Genomic DNA, 25,842 nt, shown 5'->3' with positions numbered 1-25,842 from the left:
ACAAAATCTGTAAGTCCTTGTTGAGGGCACTATTCAATCCAAATAATCAAGTCGTTGATCGAGTGCCTATTTTAGATGAAAATGTACATTTTTTCTTCCTAGTGATTAGGGAGCTTCTTGTCACAGTTTCAAATTATTTGCTATTACAGTCACAAATAAGGTTTTTAACTCAAGGTCAAGAACTCTGCTCATATTTTCTCAAGGTCACAGTTCCTCGCTAGATGTTTTAATAGATGAAAACTGCATGGCTAAAGCTATGACCACATTATGACTATGTGCATGTAAATTGTCATTAACAAACTTTACATGAGGTGCTCCTTTGCTGTATCGACATTAATAGTCTAATTTTTTGAGGATATAACAGATACAGAAATCCTTTTCTTTAAAGGTCGTCATGCATTCTTTTAGCTATAGTAGAGTCCTATGCAATCTTATTACAAAAAGGCTTGGTATCAATTGCAATGAGCACTATTTACAATTCTATAACCTTTGCAAAGCCCCATAATTGTTCCAATCAATAAATTGACTCATTAAGGAAACAATACATGACATTGCAACATGCTGGAAGAAAATTCATTCTGTCATGTTCAGGACCCAGGTGGTCCAGAGCCAGGAAGACACCAGATAATTGATACAATCCAATAGTGATTATTGCAGAACTTTTATTGTTCATCCAAATATGAGCAAATATATTTATTATCAGTCAACAATGAACAACAGGCAGAGGGGAAAAGAGCAAACTTAAAGACAGTGTGTGCTGAGTTTTGGATAGATGGACCAGGTGCCAAGGTTGGACTTCACAGATTTTAGGACTTTTGTTTGCAAGTGCACAACTATTTCTCGTTGACAAGATAATTGTCAGAGGATAATGCAATTCATATAATTAGTCACAACAGAAAGATCACATCAATATTTATATTCAAACCATACTGCCCTGTACTAACGTTACTGAGATCTCTTGGGAGTGGATGCTCGACACTCTGCTGACTGTAATTTTTGCCTGAGCTGGAAAACTTCCACCTGCACATAGGTGAACACAAACTCTATGACACAATGGCTTAATAAATTAATAAAAGAATCCCAAAGAAGAAGAAACAAACATACATGTAAAACAAACATACGTGTAATATATATATGGCTAAAAAGCAGAATCTATCATTTCAGTTGGTTGGAAGCTCTTTGAGCAGCAAATCTTTCACTCGATAAAAGTTACAATGTTGAGTAAACAGATGCATTCTGCACGTAATGCAAACTATGAAAAATAAAAATTTCCTTCACATTTCCAACCCCAGCAACCTGACTAATTATTTCCTAACAAACTATTACACAGATCTACTGAATAAAAAGAACAGCTGAGATTTTAACACAAAATAAATAGTTAAAAGCAGAAGCAATGAATCATTTACAATGTAATATCCCCAATTTTCTGAGCATGGGAGTCACTAGGGAATTTTGCCCAATTTTAGTAATATTAATTAAAAAGGGGCAAACATTATTGGAGAAAGGTCGCTAGTATTATTTTATTGGAGAATAGTGGCAAATTATTATTTTATTAAATGGTGGCAAAAGTAACTTAGTGGAAAATGGCCCCACTAACAAAATAATTTAAAAAAGGAGTCTAGAGGCATGAAGATAAATTATAAAAAGAGGATGAACTCATTTTGTGGATTATCTTTTGGCTATTACACTTCATATTTCATTTTCTCTTGGAGTTTTTTAGTACAGGGACCAGAGTATTGTTTAGCACCAAGAATTCCACCCTTGTTTCAGAAAACTTTGAGTGTTTCCCTAAAGAGGTAATTTGGGAGTCCAATTTAGAGTTTCCCTTGAGCTTATTGCAAGAAGATCGGCAATGCGCATTTCCTAGGCGCAGGAGGAGTTCATGGTACAGATTTTGGAGCAGCAGTTGTGGGTTAGAGATTCTGGGCTTTTGGAGAGAGCTTTCCCTTGGTTGTAGCAGGAGTTTGTTGGCATTTTGAAGGGAAGAGATTGGGGGAATCTCCAAGACCGAATTTCTCTCATTTATACGGTGCCTAGAGTTGTTTGCGCAAAAGAGAAGAGCAACAGAATCCGAGAGAGATTAGGGTTGGAGAGAAAGCCTATTTTTAGATGAGAATTTGTGTGGAGTTTGGGTGGCTATTCAGCAGTTGTTTGGAACAGATTTGAGCAGAGCATTTTCAGCAGTGCCCAGAATCTACTTGGCAAAGCCATTTGCACTTTTTGGGGTTATTCGGGTCCGCTAGAACTAGGCCAAACCCTTTTTGGGTTTTGTTGGGATTGGTGTGTAGAGATTAGGGTTATCTTTTCAGAATTCTTTGAGTGATATACAGGGCAGAAACCTAGTAGGACGTATAGCCAGTCAAAGAGCCATTTGCACCATTTTGGAGGGCTTCTTCATCATCTGGGTTTGGCCCAAATCATTTCTAGGATTTGTTGGGTTTTGGGATAAGAGTTCAGAGCTAAATTTTCTAATTATTTCGTGGAGTATTCAGCCCTGAGATCAGCATTCCATCCAACTGCCAACAACAAATTATTTATGGGTAGTGCGCAAATAACTCTAGGACCATTCCTACCACTTGGGTCCGGGACAATTTTCTGGGTTCTGCTCAACTTGCATAGCAAGCCCAAGTTCCAAAATTTCAGCTCATTTTATGTACTCTTTTATCATAAAATTAATGAAATGGCTCAGATTGTGTTGCTAGACATTTTGGTGTTTTAATTATTGTGTATGAGTTCCAGTTTAGTTATTATTCCTAGTCCATTGCTTGGTATTAGTTGTTAAATTCCAATTAGGAATATTACAGTGGCATCAGAGCATGATCTCAGCTAGTTGTGGGGAAGCTAGCAAGATCATGAAGGTATTGGGCATGTATGGACCAATGTTGCACTAATCATTATCGGGATAATTTCGGCGTGGGAAAAAATCGTAAAAATCGGGAAAAAATCAGTAATAATCGGGAAAAAATCGTAACATACAAAAATATTCATTTTTTTCAATTTTTTTAATATCTAAACCATCTACAACATAAAATAGATACATTGACTCATGAATATGATAAAAGAACTAATATATAAGATGTTTAATATCATTTCTAGTGCTACATCACACATAACAGTGAATCATGTCCTGAGTAGTAAGCCTTGACTCCTGAGTCCCAACTCAGCCTCAAAATATCAACAAAAAATATAATAATGTATCTCATGATTCATAATGTCATATACAATGAAATGAACAAAATAACTAAAGTCTAATACTATTGATTTCCTCTACCCCTCTTGCGAGAAAATGCCATAACTTTCCCTTTCCCTCTAGATGTAGATGCTGGTGGAGTTGGCAGTGGACTCTGCTATGCTCTAGAAGCTGAAAAACTAGGAGTAGGAGCTATAGGAGGTAGACCACGTCCTCTACTGATGGCAGGGGTAGCCCGGGTAGGTGGTGTCACCTCCTCCTCCTGTTGCTTTGCCTCCCCCTCCTCCCCCTCCACTACCTCCTGCACTAACCAATCATCAACAGACTCCATGAGAGGCCTCTCGGCCTCAACCCTCCATGCAGCAGTGGTGTCAAATGGCCTCCATATCAGGTGTCCTCTCAAGTTGCATCACCCACAATCGAAGATTGTAATAGACGTAGACCATGTCATTAAGTCATTGGGACTCCAACGTGTACAAAGATCATGAAATAATAATTATAAAAAAAATATTGTTTAATGAATTCAAAAAATTATTTGGAAATTTGCAATATTTTAAATTTTTAAGTGTTAACCTGTTGTGCTTCTTGTTGTGTATTTTTTCAAATACACTCCAGTTGCGCTCACATCTTGAGGAGTTACATGTTTGGCCGAGGATTCGAATGGCAAGCTTTTGCAAAAGGAGTACCCTGGCACCATACATTCTCCACCATGCATCTACAACAAAATTACAAATAAATTTTTTTATAAACATAAGAAAAAAATGGAATTTGAAAAGACAACGAAATTTGAAACAAACTAAAAAATACCTGGCATTTTAATCATCCTATCAGTCATAGCCATGTCAAAGCCAAATGTGCCACTTGCCATCCTATATGTCTCAGTTTCTTTAGAGATTTCTGTACGTTCTGCTGGAGATCGCACCATCCTATGGATACAGGTTAAGAATCCATCTATGATCTCAGCATCAAATATGAACCCACATGCCTAAGAAAATGTGGGGTTCAGGTAGATCTCTGCAGCATAAATGGGACGATCGAGTGTTTTGTTCCATCGTTCATCAATCACTCCCCATAGGAGGAGTTGTCTTTGAAACCCCTCATTTCTCTTATCGTCATAGTAGGCCCGATGGATTCTTTTGCCCTGTGACCCTGTCCATGGCCTCATACCTAAGTTGCACGAAACATGGAAATGGGTACGAGTTTCCAAAACGAGCACAGGTACGAAAAGTGACCCCCCCCAAATTTTGGAAATGGGGAAACACAATATATATATATACACAAATACATATATTAGGACATTTAAGAAATATGTGCAATCATAAAGCATATATGATACATTCTAATTTATTACATTATGATTAAATTGTCAATTGTCAATGCACAAACTATAAGTCTCTAAATTTACATCACATTTACTCATGAATGATCACATAATGAAAATAACAATATCCAAAATCAGCCACGAGAAATTTCTAATTTCTTGTCTGATGCTTGATTGGGAGTCTCCTCCTACATAGTCGAACGACCTTAGTGCTCTTGATTAAATACAAATTCCATATCCTAGTATCCTACGTGCTCTTGATTATTGGGAGTCTCCCTTGCATAGAGGGCTTGGTTCTCTTGATTAGATACAAGTTCCATACCCTAGTACATGACAAAATCCAATGGAAACATTGCAATCCCCCCAATCCCGAAAAACAAATAAATCTACTGGATTTTGAGTGAGATCTAAAATTCTACTTTCTCCATATGAAATCCAATGAGGGCGAAACCACCCTCAAACATCCTGAGTCATTTCATGGTACTGTTAAAAATTTAAGTAAAAATATGAAAATGAAAAATAAAGGAGAATGTCACTTTTACTTTAAGAATTCAACATTACCCTGAACTACATATCAACACTAGGGCCATAGGCTTGAACATTAGGCTGCCCCACTCAAAAAAATCCTCTTTTTTATAACTTGAGAGGCATCTAGAAGATATTTAGTCGCCCAATAAAAAATTAGAAGCGAACTAAAAAAAATTACAAGAAAAAGTCAAGTTAGAAGAGGAAACTCCATCGTACGGCCTGGAAAGGTGTGTCCGGTTGTATTGGCCACGTTTCCTCCTCAAGAAACGAGCCAGTATGGCCGGAAACGCGTTCCCAGGCGGTACGGTACGAATTTATTCGTTTCCGGCCGGAAACAGACCCTTCTCCAATGTTTCCTGCAACTTAACCTCATACAAATAGCCCATTGCGAGCTTCTCACCATCAACTAATCGAAGAATCTTTACCAAAGGTTCAGTAACAGCGCACACCTCCTGCACTCCTGCCCAGAAGTCTTCCTGGTATGAAACTAGTCTGCATGTGGCCTCTCCCTCTGGTTTGCGACTCATTGTCAAAGCACGCCACTCCTCTAAAAGAAACATTCTCTTCACATCCCACATAGAATTCAAGAGAGATTGAAGAGATATGAAACTAGTGGCAAACCGTGTAATGGCGAGGCGCACCAACTCTTTGTTGTTGGTGAATTTTCTCATTAAGCTAAGCACAGATGTATGATTATATATAAATTTTGTAATGCTTTTTGATGACTCAACAATATCTTTGACAAAGGAAATTTTCCCTATGTCCTCCAACATCAAATCAATACAATGTGCGACACAAGGTGTCCAAAATAAAGTAGGATGCCTGTCCATAAGCATCCTGCTAGCAGCAACATAATTTGCAGCATTGTCCGTTATGATTTGGACAACATTTTCTGCACCCACCTCCAAAATAAACACATCCAACAAATCACATAAAGTTTTTTGCACCTTTGATTTGTGCAGATGCATAAACAGATTTGATAAACATAGTCCCCTTGGGACAACTAACCAAGAAGTTTATAAGGGTTCTCCCCTTTTGGTCAGTCCAACCATTTGACATCACAATGCATCTTGTTTGTGCCCATGATTCCCTAAAATCCTCTAATCTTTTGGTGCAGTCAAGCTTTTCATTTTGAAGAATCCGACCTCTAATGTCATGATAAGAAGGGATTTTGTACCCTGGACCAACAGTTGCAATAACATCAACAGCAGGCTGGAAAAATGGATTATTCCTTACAATGCTGAAAGGAATATCACTCCAAAGGAGAAATTTGGCCAACAACTTGTCAGCTTGTTCTTTCTCAATTTTTTTAAGCATTGAAGTGATAGATGGCTATGAACTAGGTGTGGTTCGAGGAACAAAAAATGATGAGGCAGCTACCGGGTTGGTTGATGTTGCAGTAGAACCACTGCCACTTCCTTGTTCAACTGACTTTGTTAGTTGCCTCTTCATTTCTGCTTTGGCCTCTCTAGTGTGGTCTAAATTTTCCAATGATCTCATGGCTTTTCGGATGATTTCAAGATTTGTATTTGTGCAAGGCCCTACATCAAATCCAGGGATTTGTGCAAGGTGATACTTCAATCTGTACACCCCCCCAGACATATGGTGCCCACACAACTTGCAAGACAAGTTTATTCTATCATTCCCTCCATCAGGTTCACCAAATTCCCACAGAGGGTCCAATTTCCTTGGCATGTTTGACTTTGAACTTGAAGTTTTGAACTTTGAACTTTGAAGTTGAAAACTTGAATGGTGATTCGGTGAACCTATGGCAAAATAAGGATTACAATTTACAAGTTACAAACTTACAATTTACATTGTACAAAAACTAAAACAAAAATTACATACAATTTAAGAAATTTTAAGTTTTAACAAACAAAATGAAAAATCAAATGACATTGGACAAATGTCAAAAACCCCATCAAGATTCAAATCAATTCAAAAATATTTGATAACCCATTGAATTCTTTTGATAAACAATGGGTTATCCAGATTCCAAACCCAACCAAAAACATAGAAAAAAACCAAAACAAAGTTACAAAACACAAAACGTTGGTGCCCATACCGGTTTTATGGAGAAAATTTGTCTCCTCCTTAGCTCACACTTCGTTTTTCTCCTCCAGTTAGCAGATTCAGCTCCCAAATGACCAAGAGCTCACTCCAAGACTCCAAACCCCCATCGCGCACCTGTCTGTTGTCCAAATGAGAAAAAAAATCGTGTTTTTTTAATTATAAATCGTGTTGTCCGCCATAGCCACGATTTTTTCCATAAAAATCGCAATTTTTTCAAAAAATCACGATTTTTTCATAAAAATCGGCCCAAAAAAAAATTACATTTTTATCAGGCGATTAAATCGTGATTTTTAAAAAATCGTGATTTTACGATTTTATCGCGATTAGTGCAACACTGGTATGGACAGTGACAGGTGAAACCATAGAAAAACCCACGGCTCAAGGAAGATTTAGTATGTACTCAGTGTAGGAATTCTGGGGTGGAATCCACTGGAACGATAAGAGGTTGGCCCAGTTGAGGAAGATGACAGACCAGATCCATCCTCATCCTTACATCAGGGACACTAGAAGTCTGCAAGCCATGGGGGTGCAACCATTCACACCATGTGGGGAAAGTCAACAGAATCAGGGCACCAGACCTCCTCTAAAGGAGTGGACAGGACAAGCAATTAGAGGGTGAGACCAGGGGGCGCTTCTGTTGGTGGAGATTTGGCTTTAGATATCAGGAGCCTGAGGAGGACGTTGAGCATGAGGCAATGGACACGCATGAGTGTGAGGAGCATGTAGATATACCCAGTGAGATGAGGGAGTCACCCTTGTTGGAGATCCCCTTGCTAGCTCTAGTTGGCACCTTAGTGGAGAGAGAAGAGCATACACTCAGAGGGCCAATTGTTGAGGAGGTGCCACCCATGGATGAGGTGCCAACAATTGATGAGGCACCTAGCACTATGATCGAGTTTTCAGATGATGATCGCCCACATCAGATTGATGAGGTGCCTAGAGACATATCTGTCGTTCACAAGGTGCAAGAAGACACAGAGGGGTCCAAAGCTATGACCGACTTTATAGATGATAGCCACCCACAGTGGTTTCATCAGTTCCAGACCAACCTTCTAGCATTGAAAAAGAAGGCCATGACAATATGAGAGGCCATTCTGCAGCGAAACGAGGAGTTGGAGTGCATGAGAGTGGTTTGTGTCGAGTAATCGACCACACTAACTCGCGTTGGGAAACAATTGGATTCCTTAATGGTACAGCTAGAGTACACATTGGAGCGTTGGAGCAACTCTCTTCAGACATACATAGATGGGGATAATAGCACTAGTAGGTTGCCTCTACACATTAGAGAGGGAGAGGCAGAGTCACCTCGACAGATTTTATGTGCTGACTAGGATGGTGAGATGAGGCGAAATGAGTTGCACAAAGTGCAACATTCACAGGATGGAGGGCTTGTTCTTTGTATGGGAGTTTGTGCATTTGATTCCTCTCTTAGGGTTGGATGGCGAGAGATTATCAGATGGTAGCCCATGGAGTGGGTTAGGTGTCAGGATATATTAGTGGACATAGTTTCGCAAGGGTTGTGGGTTACCAGAGGGGCTCCAGGGCCAGACTATTACTGGGATCTAGGTGGGATCCCCCATCACATCAGGGATTTGGTCAGTGATAAAAAAATCTTTGTGATGGATCTAGTGCTTGAGCACATACACACTTTCAGATTTACATCAGAGTTTCGTACAACCCTACTGACGAGATTGATTGACATGGGAGTAGGAAGATTCTGTGATTTGCCATGGTAGGCTGGCCATACATGGGATCGTAGGAGGATCAACACACTCCGACAGGAGCTGATCGAAGGAGGTAGCATAGGCCAACCACCAGATAGAGCATTGTATGGGGACGAGTATTTTCCACGGATAAGTGGGACGCAAAGGTCACAAAGAAGCAACACCTTAGTGACACCGCCACTAACACTTGGGGAGGTTTTCCTGTCAGATCTCCTCGAGAAGATTAAGAGGGGAGGTCCAATCATCTGAGGTTATGGATGTGTGATAGTGGAGATCGCAACCCTAACAGGATGTGGGATGATGCTTATGGACTCAGTGTTAGACCTTGATATCCAAGGGTATATGGAGGTATGCAGTGGTGCACAACAGTATGCAAAGGAGCATGGAGTTGTGTAGTGGTGTTTTGGGTTGCACTATGGTGTAGGAGAAGCGGTTCACATTGTTAGTTTTTGTAGCATTGGATGTATTCTAGCCACAGAATTTTGTGGAGAGGCCACAATACATGAGATCTCCAAAACCCAAAAAGAGTTGTTGGAAATTCCGCCTAGAAGTGTCTCAATTAGATTATTAACCGATTTTTAAATATTTCCTAAGTCTAAACTTAAGGAATATGGTTAATTAACTAGTATTAATTGAGATAAGGTGAGAATCATCTGGAAACTCACACGGATCGATCCAGAGATGATCCTAGCCATCGATTATGTTTTAATCTTGGTCGTTGGTGCTCCAACGGTGAATTATAAGAGTTCTTCAATGTGGTGATGGAGAATACACCAGTGCAGATACTTAGTTTCCCAGGCAGTTCGATTTTCTCAATAGCAATAGCTCAACAAGGAAGATAGAGCCAGAGGATGAGTAGCAAGTAAAAGAGGAGGGCAGTAGCATTCTGGGAGGAAGGTTTCTAGTCTCCGGAAGAGGCAAAGGAAGGAAGGCCGAAGTTCTTAAAGCCCAGCATAAGCTCTTCGCAAAGGGTGACGTAAGGGGCTCAGCACAGAGGCTATGGAGGTAATTTTTGAGGCAGAAAATAGTTGTGGGGTGAGAGAAAATTCCTTAGTAGATTTTGCCAGTATTTTCCTCAGATTAGATCACTAGTTGGGCATATAAATTATTGTACTCAAAATTGTTGCTAAAGAATAATAATAAACCCTCATTTGCTGCATTGGTTTTCCCGCATTGGGTTTTTCTGGGAACAATTGTCCAAAAATAACTGTTAATCTAGGTTGTCATTGATGTCAATATGGCAGTGTTTGTGATGAAAATTCTTGTGACATGTGTGGTTTCCCATTGATGCCCACTGATTATAATACTGCTCATGGAGGATCCAAGGATTGAATACAGACATAATAGAAACAATGGAACTGAGGAGGAAAGATATCGGAAGCCATCAGAACAGAAAGAGAAAGAGTAAAGAGGAGAAGCCATGAAGCCAAAGAATAAGAGGAAGAGTTCATCAGAAGCCATCAAGGAAGCAAGTTATCGCATATGCCCAAGGGTAAGTGCTATCGGAAGAACAAAGAGCAACAACGATATCAAAGGAGTAAAGAAGAAAACATTGGAGGAGCCATATTGGAAGTATCGCATATAATATATGCCTAAGAAGAACTGATAGGAAGAAAATAACGGAGGAGCATAAACAAAGTTATCGGAGCAGTGTATCGGAAGTCATAGGAGTGAAGAGAAGCCATAGAAGCGACAAGCCAAGACGAAGCAGATCTATCGCATATGCCAAGAGTAAGCGCAATATCGGAGGAAGGAATAAACCGTGGAAACCTTTTAAAAGTTCATAGCGCATAAATTGGAGGAGTTAACATATCATATCGGCGGATTCTATTATATGTCACTGCACAAAACCCCCGATTACGATTGATATGCGGACCCAACCGCTCCATTAGAATACACTGTTATGTTATATCGCGTCTGCCTTATTGCAACTTTCATATCGCAAGTTATAAAGGGATGTCGTAAAACCTCTGATTGTGATATCATATTGCGGACCCGCTACACCACTATAACATGACTTTATACAATATCGCATCCGCAGTATCGCTAGTTTCTAAGGGATGTCAAACCGTCGATTGCGATAAGGTTGTGGACTCGACGGGTTTATTAACAACTGCTTAAGATCATATCGCATCCGCTCTGTTGGCAGTAGGGGAATCGCTATGTTATGTGCAAACCTCCGAAAATTGCAATTGCGCGATTAAAGCCATGACGTGTGGGGACCTCTATTAATGTGGATTTTCATAAAGTTGAATTGCGGGAGTCTTATGAAATTACGATTATGATAAAGTGGTGGACCCAACGGGTTTATCAAAACAATTTAATATAATATCGCATCCAGTAGGAGAAATCGGTCATCGGCCATGTTATGGGCATGACTTGTAAAAGACCTCCGAAAATTGTGATTGCGATTGAGGTAGTGACGTGGCATGTGGGACCTCCCTGTGGGTATAGCCTCTCTTATATGGTTTTCGTGAATAATCAAGTCTATGGATGAAAGACTCTTCGATATAATTTTAATATGCGAACTCATAAGTCAGCCTCTCCTCCCAATGAACATGTCTTTTGGTTATTGGCAAAACTCACATATATACAAGTTGAAACACTTCACTTCAGGTAATCGATCTCAGGCATGTAATAGAGAGAAGAAGTAACAGTTCACAACTCGTGAACTTGAAGAGACAGAGGAAGCCGAAGATCGAGAAGTCGAAAGGTCGAGCGAGCGAAAAAGGAAGCCAAAAGTCGAGCAAACAAAAGTGGACGCTGAAGGTCAAGCAAGCGAAGAAGGAAGCCGAAGGTCCAGCGGAAGAAGAAGAAAGTCGAAGGTCAAACATTCTGTTGGCTGGGTTATTTATTGAAAGACTCAGACCTGTGTTTGACAGTGATTGAGATAACAGTTCAAAAGGATGCTCTGCGGATCTAAGAAGATTATCTGAGCATGAACAAGGTTGTTTTTTAATTGAACGCACAATATGAAACTGCGACAGTCACTCCTCTGAAGAAGTCATTCTTGAAGCAGTTACTCCTGAAGCCTCACTCCCGAAGCAGTTACTGTGACAGTAAGAACAGAGGGTCGAAACAAAGTTGTTTTGAAAAGACATTGAGGCCTAGCGTAGATATCTTGTTGATAAGTATCAGCAGATCTTGAAGATCATGATGCATTGTTGAAATCATCATGAGGTAAACTTTGCAGACTCTGTTGGGCAATATGAAGAATTGTGAAGACTCCTTCATATGAAGACAGGTTGTCATTGATGTAACAGTGAAGCTGTAGATTGAAAAAACACAGTGAAGAAGATTTTGAGAGCAGTGTAATACAATCAAAATATTCCTTGACAAGATAGGGTCAGAGCTCTTGGGGTTGGTGCCTCAGAATTGAAAGGATTGGTGTCCTTGGAGTTGGTGCTCCTAAATCCAAGGTTGGTGCCTTGACAAGATAGGGTCAGAGCCCTTGGGGTTGGTGCCTCAAAATTGGAAGGATTGGTGTCCTTGGAGTTGGTGCTCGTAAACATAAGGTTGGTGCCTTGAGAAGATAGGTTTGGTACCCTAGAGGTTAGAGCCTCACAAAAGACCAAGTTGGTGCTTGGCAACAGGTTGGAGCTTTATATATATTGCACCTGATTTATTGTAAAGATTATATTAGTAAAAGCATTTATTCCTATTGTCCATTTTTTATTCTAAATATACATGATTTAATTGGTAAAAATAACAATTGAAAAGAAATACAGATTCACCTCCCCTCTCAGTATTTCCAACAACTGTCAAAATTCTTGTGTGTGCTAGAATTTCTTAATTTCCAGTATTTTATTTTCCGCAGCATTTTTATGGTGAAAATGCAGTTGTGATTTTATTTGTCATTTGTTGTAGCAAATAAACTGCATAATTAAATTTTCAGTTAGAAGAATAATTTCCAGTCGCTACAATAGATAAAAATTTCACATGGTATCATTGCATAGTTAATCAATTAGAGATCTGAGAAGCGAAAAGAAGGAATTTTGTTGTTCAGTGTGGGCAACAGGGTGAAATTCCCAAGGGGCAGCACAGTGTTTTTGCCAGGAAGTCGAATTGCTTGAGGAAGACTGATTTTTCTAAGAGGTGCAGAAAAATTCAATCCTTCCAGAGCAAGTGATTCCAGAGGCAAAGAGAGCAGCTCAGATTTTCTCCTTGAGCAGATCTCTAGCTGGACGTAGAGGGTTTTTGTAGTAGTTTGCTAGATTAGAGCCAGCTTCAAGGTGGAAAAGAGGAGTAGCACACTATAAATTTTTCAGTATAACCATGGACAGAAGTAACATTTAGGAGAGTTCAGATTTGTCTTCCGAATTGGAGGACGAATTTTCTTGCTTATTAGGATCAGCTTCACAAGGTGTTTGGCATATAGACAGTGGGGCATCAGCTCACATGACAGGGGTTAGAGAATATTTCTCTAGCTACAAGGAGTATATGGACTTCCAAATTACTATGGGAAACAAAACAAAATGTACTCTAGTAGGGAGAGGTACCATAGATTTTCGGAGGGAGTCGAAGCAAGCACCAGCGCTACAGATGTATTGCATGTGCCAAGATTAGGTATGAACTTTATTTCAGTATCCCAGTTACAAGATAAGGGGTATGATATTCACTTCGTAGGGAAGAAAGTGTATTTCAAACACCTGAACTGGAAAAACATAAGACAAATTGGAGTTCGAAGTAATAGATTGTACTGATTACAAATTGATTCTCCAATGGCAAAATTCGTCGGTCCTTAAAAAATTAAATTTTAAAAGGTCTCGGGACTAAAGTAAATTAATTATTTTGATAAATTTTAAACCTTTGATCCCTAGGATAAAGTCAAAGTCAAATTTTTGGGGAAATTAACTCAAAAAATTAATTTTTGAGTTAAATAAAAAACATTTAATTGAAAAAATCGAATTTCCTCAAGAATTAAATATTTTGACAGATGAGATTAAAAGAAATTTTAATTTTCATAAACAGTCGAGATTGCTTTGATGAGGATCACTCAAACTAGTCGTTAGAGGATTTATCTTTAAATAGGAGGTCATTTGTCAGTCAATCTATCCGACCTTTGAGTCGTGTGCTTCGCAAGAAGCTCTTGTGTAATCTTTTTCTGGATAATAAAGAATGACTTTGGGGATAAGTTTTGCTGGTGTTAGCCTTCATGGTAATATGTGTTGTTTTCATGCATAATTTTTTCTAAAGCCATTGATGATAGCTTCTAAAGAGTGATTTGAGTACAGGTATCTTGCTCAGTTGCTGGGGTTTGAATAATAATCTAAATTTTGAACGTAATAGCAGGTATCTCTATTTGTCTGAGTTTTATTATTATTTTCTCGCTCTATTTTTAATGGTTGGATCGAGTTTTGCAGAGAAATCTTGATTTTAGATCCTCAGGTGTTAAGGGAAGTTTTCAGTTGGACCAGCCAACTCCTGATCCGTGTTTTCTGAGGAGCCCAGTAAAATTAATCCCGGGCTTATCATAAGATTTTTTGTTGGTGATGCACGAAGGGTTTCGAGTTAGCACCTCCTTAAAATTTAAAAATTTAATTTTTGTGTGGGAAATTGATAGATCTAACTGTCGAGAGCCTTAGATTATTAGATCTAGGAGCGGAGTTGGACTCATACTCCTCAGATCTGATAGATCTACCATTCTTGTGCAATTTGTAAATTTTGTAATTATTTTTCTAACGTGGGTTTTTCTGGGTTTTAGTTTTTATCATTGTATATATCGTTTGGGTGTTTTCTTGTTGTCGTGCAGCTACAGATTTGAGAAAGAAATTTGTGTAGAGTCCAGATCTAGGGCCTGGAGGGTAAGATCTGAATTTCTGGGGGTTTATCAACATATTTTTCTAGTGATATTATTCAAATTTTGCAGTCCAAAGTTTTAAAGAGTTTTAAATTTGGAAATTTTCATAAGGGTTTAATGGATAAATCTGAAGCAGAAGCATGTCATTTTAAAATAAGATTTTCTGGGAAATTTTCTTAGGTTTTTGGCTACCATTTTTCTCCTGTTTGCTGCCGTATTGAGCCTCTAGAAAATTTTGAATTTCTTTGTTGCATCTACTATACTCCTCGTCCTCATCACGCTGCTTTTGAAACTCCATTAAAACCGCAGCTCCTCGTTGGCTTCACCTGCGTTCTCCTCTTCTCCCGCGGTCTTCATTACTCGCACCAAATCCTGCAGTTGCACTCCTCTATGTTGTCGTCTCTCCTCCCATTGTCATTGTCACTTCTTGCAGCTCCATTTCCCTGCCTTCAACGAGTCTCATCGAGTTCCTCACCCATCTACCGCCATCCAAACTTCAACCTGCAAGCATACCTGCGACCATCCGTTGCCTCCTCTCCCTCGCCCGTGTAGACTTATCCTCTTCCTGGCTTGCGTAAGTCCCTCTTGCCATCCGTTCGAGCCCTTCTTCCACTTGCCGTCGTCAAGCTTCTCCAAACCTGCACACAGCGAAACAAACATTCAACTTTACTTTTTTTTATTTATTTGTTTATGTTTTGATTAGGGTTAGGTTTTAGTTTTATTAAAAGTTCGAAATTCTTTTTATTTGGTTGTTCTCATTTCCTTTTTTATTTTGTTTCTTTTTTGTTTTAGTTTTTCAATTATAATTCATGACTCTTTTTTTTCTTTTTGATTTTGTTTTAAAAAATTTAAAACTCTTAAAATTTAAAAAAAATTAAAAAACGCTAAAAAATCTACTCTTGGTTTAGGTTGCATTAGATTTATATTATTTTTCCTTTTGATTTCGTTTTGATTTGATTCTTTTTTCTTTTTTTTTGGTATACCATTGTGTTTTGAGTTTTTTTATTTTTGATTATTTTGATTCTATCAAAAAGAAAAACATTTAAAAATCTAAAAATTTTAGAAGTTCAAAAAACATTTAAAAAAAAATCTTAAAAATTTAAAAATTTGTCCAGTGACTTTGGAATTTGTAATGAAATAAATCAAATGTGGTATTTAAACTTTCACATTAAAAATTTTAATGTGGCCTATGGCCCATTAAAATTTCAAATTATTAAACCTTTCGATTTGTTTTACTCTTGTCACATAAAAAAATTAATTTCTTCATTCACCACATTAAAATTTTCTACATTCGTTTAGCATTTACCTAACGGATAATTAAAATTCTAAATCTAAAGTTCCTTGGTGTCTTTTATGCTAAGTATAAAATTTTAATTTTCGTGGTATTGATTTTTCTATTGGCAAGAGCGATTAATGTTTTAAAATCATTGACTATAGGAGAGATTATTTTTTCTAGATTTGGAGCTATTGAAGAAAATTATTTTTAAATCTAAAATATCCTGCATACTAAAGTTTTGAGCATTCACATTTAATCATTCATGATCATCACTATTCGTCGCTTTGCCACATTTATAAATTTTTCTGGATAACTTGTTTTTATTTAGTCTATGGTTAATTGAATATAAAGGCGCTAGTTTAAAATCATTTTTTCTTGTGATTATGTCTTATTTCTATTAATTGTTTAATCTATCCATCTCAGTTGACCAAAGATTTGTTATAAATTCATCAAGTTGTCCATCTTTAAGTCTCTTAGAGCTTGTGTTTCACAGGCTATTCCCATTCATTCACCTTAGGGACTACCCCCCTTGACTTGTCTAAGAGAATCTAAATGGAGTGAGAAAGGATTAGAGTGACAGCCCTTACTTTAAGCGTTGTCACGGTGCCTAGACACTTTGTGTGACAACACGTCCCAAAAATCATAACCAAAATCTGCTCAAACAGATTAAAAGACTTAAGGACGACAAGAAATCATTGACGAATAGGTTCGAAGAAATTGTCGCAAAAGAAGCATCAAAATCACTAGATGTAGTAGTCCAAGTTGGGGAAGAAGAAACAAACATCGATCCCACTAATCTCACAATTCAGGCAAATCCAAATCCTACTGAAGTAAAGACATACTCAGAGGTTGTTGTTCAAATGAAGAACACTCCAAATGAGGATTCAGTAATCAATTCAACAACAACAATGCCTGAAGGAAATTAGGAAACTGCCATAAAAACGTTAAAGGAAGTTCAAACAAGAAAAACTCCTTATCTACATCTAAATCACAAGAGTAGACACTTTAATCAATCTACAAAACAAACAACAAACTTCTGTTCCGAAGAATACTGAAGTGAGCTCAATTCAGTCTACTCTGTTAAGAACATTCCACAGAAGGTTAATCTAGGATGGTTTGATCCGTTCTTAGTATGACAATTTTATATATCACTCCAAGGATCATATCAAATTGTATCAACAAAGATGATTGTTCCGAGACGAAAAGGCATTCGTAGCAGAAAAAGAGATCAAGTAGAAGACATTCATAGCATAAAAATGATCAAGCACTTTCATCAACAAGCTTTGAAGACAAAGATTTTTGAAAGGGAAGGCAACGTTATGAACATAAATTATGTAAAAATAGATAATAAATAATAACCATAATAATATAAATATAATAATAAATAATAAGTAAATTAACTAATGGTTAGATAGTTAATAATGAAAAGGCATGTCTTAGAGGCATGCTTGTTCATGAGAAGGACTTACCTGGCCATATATAAAGGACCTTCATTCTCATTTGTGCTCATCCTACATCAATTCTTTATACAATATACAATTTACAATTACTGTCCTACAATCGATGTCTTTGTCTACGAAATAGTTTAATATTTCTGATGCGTATACGAGTTTTGGACGTTAAATTGGTATCAGAGTTGTTTGATCCTCTGAATGCTCAACCGCTGAAGAGAACCAGTTTGATCCGGCCTTTGGCCATTAATCCTTCGTCAACCTTGTTGTCATCACAATTGAAGCGTTTCGCTACACAAAGTTGGAGTTTCTCTGTTTCGCCAGTTTCATCATTCAGGGCTTTGGCCATTAAACAAAAAAAAAAAGGAAGAAAAAAATAAGATAGTCAAAGAAAAAAAGAAAAAAGAAAATAAAAGAAGTACATATAAAGATTAAAAAAAATATAGTCCGATGTAAATTTTGAAGGAAAACATTCATATATATAAAAATGTTCTACATTATTGATAAAAGGTGCACGATCAAGTTAAGAGGGAATCTTTCCAAATATCTTTAAAACTATACATAAGAGAAAGAAGAGTAGATAGTATTATCTTGATTCTTCATTAAGTGGTTTACAAGCTCGTGGTTTTAGCAACCCATGGTAATCGCCCATGGTATTTTCAAGGTAAAGAAAAAACAAGAGGAATACGAAAATTCTTTATGTTAATGATAAGTTTTACTTTGTATCTAGAGAAAATTAACGAAGTCAAAGGCACGTAAGTGGACATATATTTTATATTATACCCCAAAGAGGTGAATAGCCATGTTTCACTAGGGTTGTAACTTTTCAAAAAGAAAAAGAAAAGATTATAAATAAAAGATATGTAAAGAGAAGTTTTACATTATAAAAGAGTATTTTAAAGAAAATTTCAAGTCATAAAATTATTGAAAATATATATAAGTACAAAGCGGGTATTATTATAAAAGGTTACTTAAAATATCCATATATTATAGTATATAAAGTGTTAAATCTAAAACTATAAAGAGACACAAGGATAACAAGTTACAACAAAGGAAAATTACTTTTTAAAAGTATTATAATAAATATAAGGTGCAGTTTATTTAAATAGTGGAGCTATATGAATTATTTTAAAGTGGGAAAAAAATATATAATTGAGGAAAATACAAGTTAAGGGAATTTATAAAAGTGTTCAAGTTTATCAAATAAAAGGGAACTTATTTTAAAGAAGAAGTCATTTTTTGAAGAAAAACCGAATGGAGCCTAATTATGAAATGATGAAGGAAGGATGATTTTCCTACAAGGGTGTTTTAATCACACATCACAAGTTAATTACATTAAGAGGGACTATCCAAGGGGAAAAAGTTAATATCGCTATTAGTACAAGTCGCGAGGAAAATTACATCAATGTTAATCTGAAAAATCAACTATTAATTCCAAAGTCAAACATAGGAGAAAGAACAGATATTTTTGGCGAGAAAGAACAAGTGACAATTGATCATTATGAGTACATATCTCACTTTAGTGTCGTAACTATGCTTGACGAAGAGGTTGACGTAAATCTCGGTCAACCTTGTTTCAAAGAATTAGTTATGTTCATTTTAAACATAGAAGAAGAAAAAAAAATTCTTGATGTTCCCTTATAAGAGGAAGATGGTGACGTTCCAAGACATGACAACAAAATCAAAACTGATAATGCCTTTATCAAAAGATCTTAAGGATATTTCAAAGCTAATGTTTCAAGAGATTCCAAAAACAATATCAAGGACGAAAAAAGAACTTGAAGAAGTCATGTCCAACAAAAATAAAGAAAATTCGTGTTTGAAGGGGCATAATCAAAAAAAATTACACAAGTGAGAAAATGTAAAGCTAAGAAGCACAAGTTAGAACAAGAAAAATAAAGTTTTGACAAAAAATCGAACGAAAGTCTATCAAAGAAAGAAGAGGAGAATTTATGTTTAAAAGACTTTAACAAAAGATTATTATAACAAATCAAGTGTTTAAAAGACGAGAAGCTTGAAGGCCAAAATAAAGTTGACTCAGAGAATGAGGAATGCTTACGTCTCAGAAATCATAACCAAAATCTACCCAAATGGATTTAAAAACGTAAGGACAACAAGAAATCATTGATGAATATATTCGAAGAAATTGTCGCAAAAGAAGCATCAAAATCGCTAGTTGTATTAGTTCAAGTTAGGGAAGAAGAAACAAATATTGATCCCACTAATCTCACGATTTAGGCAAATCAAAATCCTACTAAAGTAAAGACATACTCAGAGGTTGTTGTTCAAATGACAAATTCAGTAATCAATTCAACAACAACAATGCCTGAAGGAAATCAGGAAAGTGCCATAAAAACATTAAAGGAAGTGCAAACATGAAAAACTCCTTATCTACATCTCTGTGTTGCATGGGTACCCGCACCTGGGGTGGGGTTCTCGAACCCGTCCCGTGTTCTTGCACCCAAGTACTGGATTCGGGTACGGGTTCTTCCCAGACGAACCCAGAAGAACCAAGTTCTTCGATGAAGAACCAGGTTCTTCAAAAAAAAAAATTGGGTTCTTTTCCTTTAACGGGTTCTTGGGTTCTTCGGGTGCTTGGGTTCTTGGGTTCTTCGGGTTGGGTTCTTTGGGTTCTTCGGGTTCTTCATAAAAAAAACTATATTAAAAATTTAATTTTCAAATAATTTTTTTATTATTGAAATTTAAAAAATAACTTGTAACAAACGTAAAACTTATAACAAAACCTAAAAAACCCTAAATCAATTCTTGTAAATCAATTTGGAATGAAACATTCTTCCACGGTCCTTACCATCAAAATCTATGTTGCACGCGTACCCGCACCCGGTTTTTTAAGTTTTTTACAAGTCTTGTTTTTTAGGAATTCTTGTAAATCAATTTGGAATGAAACATTCATTCCCGAGCCAAATAACCATCAAATTATAAACTGTAAATGCACACATACAGGTTCAGACATTTTCGGTCAAATAGAAAGTAGGATTGAGACCAGCCATAAGCTGTAATCAACTGATGTTGTTAAATAGCGAAGGGCTATTTTGGACAATGGCTAAATTAAGTATCAAAATCTACCAATTTCTCACAGCATTCTGATAACATCATGTTAAGATTAAAACTAGGAAAATATGCCTAAATCATATATGGTCTCTACAGACTTGTACACCAAGTAATCTCTAAAAACTGTGAAGATGTTTTATGTTTAGATAATTAATATTGAGGCAGAACTTCGCACTCAAAGACAAACTATCCCTCAAGCCATCAGATGGCTGTTGTGCATTTTATTGGGAAACAAACACTGATAAGCATGTTTTGTGGAAGGGTAAGGTTGCCATTGTTTTTGGGATTGCTTTACCACAGAGCGCACCATGCATGGGGCAGATGGATGATTAGACATCAAGAAAATTCTAGACCACTATCAGGTTGAGAAGAATCTCCTATGAAAAAATTATGTTTTTATATGGGAGAGACTAAACATTCAAAGCAAAGTTACAAACTCAAGCTCCAGCCAGAATGAGCAATTTCAATAAGGAGAGAAGTTGTCTTGAAATTAGAGCAGGAGGCAGAAATGCTAACACTCCTTGGCTGTGTAGGAGGAAGGGTCTGTACGACCACAGCCTGATTCATTGATAGGCATCCTTGCAAATGAAACAAAGCATTGTTATTTTAAAGCCTGTGTGTGACAAAATCTGTCCCAAGTTTCACCAAAATAACTAAGCCTAGCATTTATCCTAGTATGTATTTTGAATTTTCAGTTTTAGTAGTAGCCTTGAGCTCTCTCACATAGTTGTCACAGTGTCATGGTTACACGGAAAAGATTCAAAAGAACAGTTTTTTGGTGATAAATTTTGAAATTTCAATGTCAATGTTGAATGTTCAATGATGTGCATGTTTAAATGATTATCATTAAAGTTTTCTTGTTTAAAGTTGAAAAAATATACAAATTCAAATTTCATAGATATTATTAATTATAAATTTATAATTTATAAAATATAATTATTAAAATTTAATATTATTATATTACCCGACGAACCCACGCACCCTGTTTCCAAAAATGTCGTCCCCGTCCCCGTCCCCGCACCCACGTTTCTTGGCAACATAGCTACATCTGAATCACAAGAGTAGACACCTTAATCAATCTACAGAACATAAACAACAAACTTATGTTCCGAAGAATATTGAAGTGAGCTCAATTCAGTCTACTGATAACAATTCGTTACAAAGTTCCAGTGATCAAAAGATTCCATAGAAGGTTAATCTAGGATGGCCTGATCTGTTCTCAGTACGACAATTTTATATATCACTTTGTTGATTTGGGGTAGCATCATATGTACTCTAGCCATGAAAGTTGGTAGAGAGGCTAAAGCACATGAGATATCCAAGACCCAGAAATGGTTTGGACAGATTGTACCCGGTTTGGGAGATATCAAAATAATTAATATTTTTAATGGAGTTCTTAAGTCTAAACTTAGGAAAAATAAAATATCAATGGATATTAATATAAAACTGGGTTAGAAGTTTCCAAAAGTGATGGATCAAGCTAGATCTAATCTTAGCCATTGATTAGAGATTTAATCTCGGCCATTGAAGGACCAACAAGAAAAGTATAAGAAGAGGCTTGAGGCTCAATTGGAGAATACACCGAGAGAGATCAAGAACTCGATTTTCTGGGGCAGGGTTTGCTGAGGAAATTGAGTGAGTGATCAGAGTTGCAGCTAAGGGGTAGTGAATACATAGTAGAGAGGCAGAGTTAGTACCAGAAGCATCAGCGCAAAAGCCGGGAGAGGGTTAACGCAAAGCCAACTAGAGGCCACGCAAAGGCAGCCAAAGGCCACGAAGAGGCAGCCAGGAGCTGCGCAGAGCCTAAGGAGGGCCAATGTGTGAGACGCAGAGGCTCCAGAGGCTGACGCAGAGCCAGAGAGGCTGACGTTGGGCCTAGAGGCAGTGCTGGGAGATTTCGTGAGGAAGATTGGAGCTGAAGAGCTGGATAGGGTGATGTAGAGCAGCAGAAGTTGTATTGTTGTTGTGGGATTGTTCTTCCGGTGATTTAGCCGAAATATCTGTCTCTGACTGAGAGGTACTACTATCAAAGGCATTCTCCGTTGGGTGAGCCATTTCTGGCACCCAGGTTGTATTATGAAACTGCATAATAATAAAACCCTCTGAATAGTTGCACTGGTTTTCCCGCATTGGGTTTTTCCGAGGACATTAGTCCAAAAAAAACGGTGTCACTTGTGTGTTTGTTTCTTTCAGTTTATGAACTGTATGTGTTGATACTGTACTTGTATTTATTTTCAGTATTTACATGGTAAATAACTTGTTAAGTAACTGAACAAGTAGGAAAAAATAAATCAGATAGTACAGGAAGAATTTCTTATGGATAGACTTAGAAATTCCAACACACTCCAAGGATCATATTAGCTTGTATCGACAAACATGATTGTTTCGAGATGAGAAGGCATTTGTAGCAGAAAAAGAGATCAAGAAGAAGACATTTGTGGTAGAAAAGAGATCCAGCCCTTTCATCAACAAGCATTGAGGACAAAGCTTTTTGAAGGGAAAGGCAATGTTATGAACATAAATTATGTAAAAATAGATAATAAATAATAACCATATTAATATAAATATAATAATAAATAATAAGTAAATTAACTAATGGTTAGTTAGTTAATAATGAAAAGACATGTCTTAGAGACATGCCTGTTCATGAAAGGGTACTTACCTGTCTATATATACAGGACCCTCATTCTCATTTGTACTCATCCTACATCAATTCTTTATACAATATACAATTTACAATTATTGTCCTACAATGGATGTCTTTGTCTACGAAGTAATTTTAATATTTCCGCTGCGTATATGAATTTTGGTCGTTACATTTAATGTGATTACTAAGACAAGCAAGGATGAGAAAGGTCAATGAATTATTAACTTCCTTTGAGTTTTCAATAGCATGTGATCTTTGGAATGTCGCTAACCAAAGAGGTTTAAAGGTAGTGTCTATATTGTGTGAAAATTCCTAAATCTAACACATCAGAAACCCCTACTGCAATCACTGGTTTACAATCTCTTAATTGTTCTTTACATTAATAAGTTATTTAATTACATAAACATCGAAGTAAACACTATTGCAGCCTTCACAAATTTACAGATCATGCATTGAAATAAATAGAGACAATAACGCAAGGGACACCATTATTTTTGGACAATCATCCCCAGAGAAACCCAATTCGGGAAAACCGGTGCAACATATAGTGATTTGATAATGAGATCTAAGACAAATAATAAGGTATTACAGACTCATGTGCATGGATTTGCCTATGTTATTTTATGCAATGGATCGATCAGATTGCGAAATACACAGACAATGAAGCAATAAACAAAAACATAATAGATAACACATAACATAGCAAATTTAATGAAGAGTTCACCCAATACTCCTGGGCTACGTCTCCTGGTCCAACCTTTAGTGGTGGCCTCTCTATTATTTTTTCAAGCAGAGTTTTTACAACAGTATGAGCTCACATGGAGACTCAATACACAACAGATATAATAGTAAGAGTTTGCTTGAACCTCTCAAGCTTTCTTTGAGTACACAGACTCTCTAATCACTCTCTGTCTTTGTCTTAGCTCTATCTCGACAGTGCCTTCAATACTGCTTCCTTTGTTTGCTCTCTGTCTGTGGCTTTAAAGCCAATCTGGGCTGCCCGTTCGTTTCTCCTTCTCAGCTTTCTGTATCCCCAGCCTCTATCCGCTCGAATCCCTCTTCTAGCATTACACAATCATTGCATAATGCCTGAAGGGGAGGTGGCCACCTATTCTACAATGTAAGAGTGCCTCGAGCCCTTGAAATCCTTCGAAATCCCAAACACGGTCGTTTTCTGCTAACACAAGAAAATTCATTCATGACTGTGAAATTATGCCAAAACACAATTCATTGCGGACTTCAAAAGTCCTTAAATATGGTCTATTCATCTATCGGGTCCACCCTCCATCGTTATTGCAAGTTGCTTCGGCCTTGCTCTAAGGTTCCCCTTTGTATTTTAGAAATACGTTAAAACTGCGAAAATGCATTAGAAATGGCTTTTCTCCCAACTTGAAACAATATATAATAGCCTTAAGGAACCCGTTCGGGTCCGGCTTATCACATTGACGCTTCACCCCTTGTATTTCGTTTAATGAACGAAATACACAAAATACAATAAAAATGTCTTTTCTGTGGATCTCAAATCTTATGAAATAATATTTATAAATCCGTCGAGTCCGGTTCATTGGATCGCAGATGTGTATGTGTATAGGCTCGCTCCTCTGTGTAGCCCCGATTGCGATATCGCGATGCGATTGATCGCAATCGCACACCGCGATAACCCGGGCTGTTGTAAGCGCTCTTGTAATCTTCGATAGTGATCCTGCAATGCAACATGGGCCGTCGATCTACGCGCTTGATCGACGGTCCTAGTTAACTCCGTCAGTCATCATTGCAAGTGTTATGTATTCTATGCCAATGTCCGCTGATTGCCACCACCGATTGCGATTCGCCGATCAGATCTGGACCGTTGATCAGCTAAATCTGACGGCTACTGTGCATTCACTTGTTCAGACCTCTGATACTTTGTTTTTCATTGTTTTCACGTGTTTTTGGCCTCCCGATAGTGTTTTTCAGCTATACTAAGGGTTCTTCATACATGATTATTTTGATCTTTGGCGTGATTTTAAGAGATTTCAAGACTTAGAGAGTGTTCTTGGATCCATTTGGATCACGCCTTCCCACTGAAAAAGGCTTTTGGGCCACCAAAATTTGGTTTTCAAGCATCGCTCAAGTGAGGGTATAGCTGCCTCACTTGCCCAATCTCTATCCATTTTGCACTGTTGGGTTTTGAACCTTTGAGCCCGATCCTAAGGTACTCCATGTCCCCTCTGCGTGTAGTCCTCACCTTCCTGTCCAGAACTGTATCTTCCAACAGCTCATTGAGGTATTTAGGGAACAGATCATCAATGGAAGGCAATTGACTTTGCTCTTCGGGATCTTCAATTAATGAAGGTTCAAACAGTCTTAAGTTTTCTACATTTACTACTAAATAGATGTGCATGTAAACTGGCAAATCAAGGCGGAAAGCATTCTCACCAATTTTCTTAAGTACCTTAAAAGGCCCATACCTTATTGGCTTCAGCTTCTTTCCTTCACCTTGCATTCTATCCTTGCTAATATACAACTAGACTTGATCACCAACTCGGAAGCTGTGCTCCACCCGATGCTTATCATGCCTTGCCTTGTACCTGGCTTGGCTCTTTTCCAGATGTTCCTGCACTGCCTGGTGAATTTCTTGGATCTGTTCAATGAATTTGGTTGCTTTGTCCACATCACTGTGTCCAGCAACTACTATGTCTTCTTCAAAGACAAAATCCAAGGGATACCTTGGTATAAAACCAAAACAGGTCTCAAAAAGAGATCTCTGTGTAGAAGAAT

The 25,842-nt window shown here is 37.4% G+C and overlaps 1 protein-coding gene across 1 annotated transcript in view; it reads right to left on the bottom strand.

Moving 5' to 3' along the window:
• Positions 1-407: 407 nt before the first annotated feature.
• The window catches only part of LOC149200505 (uncharacterized), a 43,051-nt gene continuing 17,616 nt past the window's right edge, over positions 408-25,842 (bottom strand). The window contains exons 5-6 of the mRNA XM_089400963.1: positions 3,764-3,905; positions 408-1,020 (exon numbers count right to left, since the gene is read on the bottom strand). Of these exons, the coding sequence (XP_089257089.1) occupies positions 920-1,020; positions 3,764-3,905 (243 nt within the window). The 3' untranslated portion in view covers positions 408-919. The remainder of the gene's footprint in view (positions 1,021-3,763; positions 3,906-25,842) is intronic.

The sequence above is a fragment of the Pinus tabuliformis genome, chromosome 2_1 (assembly GCF_031772625.1).
Source record: "Pinus tabuliformis cultivar Carrire ecotype Pingquan chromosome 2_1, CPIR1, whole genome shotgun sequence".
Classification (NCBI taxonomy): Eukaryota; Viridiplantae; Streptophyta; class Pinopsida; order Pinales; family Pinaceae; genus Pinus; species Pinus tabuliformis.
Note: the sequence above shows the minus strand (reverse complement) of the source record. Positions and strands in the feature narration are given on the sequence as shown.